General features: G+C 36.3%; 1 protein-coding gene across 1 annotated transcript in view; it reads right to left on the bottom strand.

Annotated features, from left to right (window-relative positions):
* Positions 1–1,859, bottom strand: part of LOC107676039 (probable E3 ubiquitin-protein ligase HERC3) — an 11,365-nt gene that overhangs the window by 2,005 nt on the left and 7,501 nt on the right. Inside the window, exons 12-18 of the mRNA XM_016470564.1 lie at positions 1,694–1,859; positions 1,446–1,609; positions 1,283–1,357; positions 1,095–1,190; positions 919–987; positions 463–609; positions 249–389 (exon numbers count right to left, since the gene is read on the bottom strand). The exon at positions 1,694–1,859 is cut by the window's right edge and continues 7 nt beyond it. Of these exons, the coding sequence (XP_016326050.1) occupies positions 249–389; positions 463–609; positions 919–987; positions 1,095–1,190; positions 1,283–1,357; positions 1,446–1,609; positions 1,694–1,859 (858 nt within the window). The remainder of the gene's footprint in view (positions 1–248; positions 390–462; positions 610–918; positions 988–1,094; positions 1,191–1,282; positions 1,358–1,445; positions 1,610–1,693) is intronic.

Raw genomic sequence — 1,859 nt, 5'->3', positions numbered from 1 at the left:
TTGCCGAATTGGCGGATTTTTTTGCTTGTTTCAAGCAAAAACGCACTTAATTTTGACTTGTTTTTTCTGAAAACAAGACAATAATTTTTACTTGTCTAGAAAATTCTTCTTGATTTAAGAATTTTTTGATATTTTGGCTGGAAACAAGACAAAAAATCTAAGCTAGAAAAGCATTTTTTGCAGTGTGTATGTGATATATGAGAAAGACCACATTAGAAAGAACAAGGAATGTTTGGTGTAAAACTTACATCAGGATTGAACCAAACCAGTGAACTCTCATGGACTTCAAGCACCTTCTTCTCCCATTTCAGAAGAGACTGGGAAAGGAGGGAGAAGAATTCTGCCGATAAACCCCTCATATCTACTCCATTCTCCCTGATGAACGTCACCTGCACAGGAGATTTTCATTAAAATACCATATCAGACATTTCAACTCTGAATTCAATTCTGTAATTCTTTTACCTGAAATGGATTACGAAATGCATGGGTTTTTTGTCTGAGATACTTTAGCGTGTCTGTCAACACTGATTCCCTGTTTATGTGCAACATGTTGCCATTTAAAAAGATCCTGTCTGGGTCTGGAAAGCTCTGTAAAAGTCCCTGCAAATACTAAAAAGAGTAAAATGATGTTAGCTTTAATGGGATAGTCCACCCAAAAATAAAAATTCTGTCATCATTTACTCATATGACTTTATTTCTTCTGCAGAACACAAATATTCTAAAGAATATTGGTAACCAAACAGTTTGGTGCCCATTGATTTCCATTGTATGGTAAAAAAAAAAGGCATTTCTCAGTTTAAGAGTGAATAAATGACGACAGAATTTTCATTTTAGGTGAACTGCTACTTAAAAAAATCAGTTATTTGTCATATGCATGTTTGGCCTATGTATGACTTAGTATATCCATGTCTGACTTACACAAAACATTTTCTGTTTAGACACAGTGTCAGCCACAAAAGGGAACTTGACCAATATGTTAATAGTTTCCTGAAAGAAAGATGCATTGAAGTAATATAAGGTTTCTCAAAGTAATTGAACAAGAAACATACAAATTACATACATCATGTATCAAGTCGACAGCCTTTAATACATACAAAGCAGTAATCTCTCAATTTCACCATATCCTCCCAATCGTCAGTAAAATCAAAACCCAAAAATGGCAATGACAGTTTATCCAAGGTGGCTTTCAGCTATTGATGTAAAAAAAAGAATTCTGCGGTGATTTGGTTTCCCTCTAAAAATCTCTTTGTGCAGCAGAATTCACTATTGCTTTGGTTCTTACCGTGTCTAGTAGATCACTGATCTCATGAATGATGAAATCCCTGTTTGGGATGTCTCTGTTGGCACTGCAGCAGACCTTCACAACAAAGTATAAGCAACTATTATACAATGATAGATTAAAATACATCTTTGATCCAAAAAAGCATCTTTGTTTAAAAAGGCACCTGATAGATCATCCGAAGGATATTCAAAAACTTCTTCAGGCATCTAGTTAAGTCATAGCCCATTTCACCACAAGAAATCTGGCCAATCAGCTCAGCAGATGCTTTGTGAAATAACTTCACCAAGCTTTTGAGCCAATCATCAGGGAGTTTGGACCAGTACTTCTCTGAGAATATAACATAAAAATACTTAGACAAATACAACAAAGCCAAAAACACAAGTCAAAGACTGGAAGTTCTCCCAGCTTTACCTAACACCTTGTGAGCATCAGGATCCAGCTGAAGGATTTTGGAGGCCAGAGCTTCAGTGAGTTCGGTTTTTTGTTTCTTGAGACGTCTGATGAGCTCAGGGAGGAGAAGATAAACTCTCAGCGATTCAACACCAACTGGATTTGGATTCAGGGATGGCACCAGTGT

This window comes from Sinocyclocheilus anshuiensis, unplaced genomic scaffold, assembly GCF_001515605.1.
Source record: "Sinocyclocheilus anshuiensis isolate Anshui unplaced genomic scaffold, SAMN03320099.WGS_v1.1 scaffold469, whole genome shotgun sequence".
NCBI classification, from domain to species: domain Eukaryota; kingdom Metazoa; phylum Chordata; class Actinopteri; order Cypriniformes; family Cyprinidae; genus Sinocyclocheilus; species Sinocyclocheilus anshuiensis.
The sequence above is the reverse complement of the archived record's forward strand: the minus strand, read 5'-3'. Positions and strand labels throughout refer to the sequence as shown.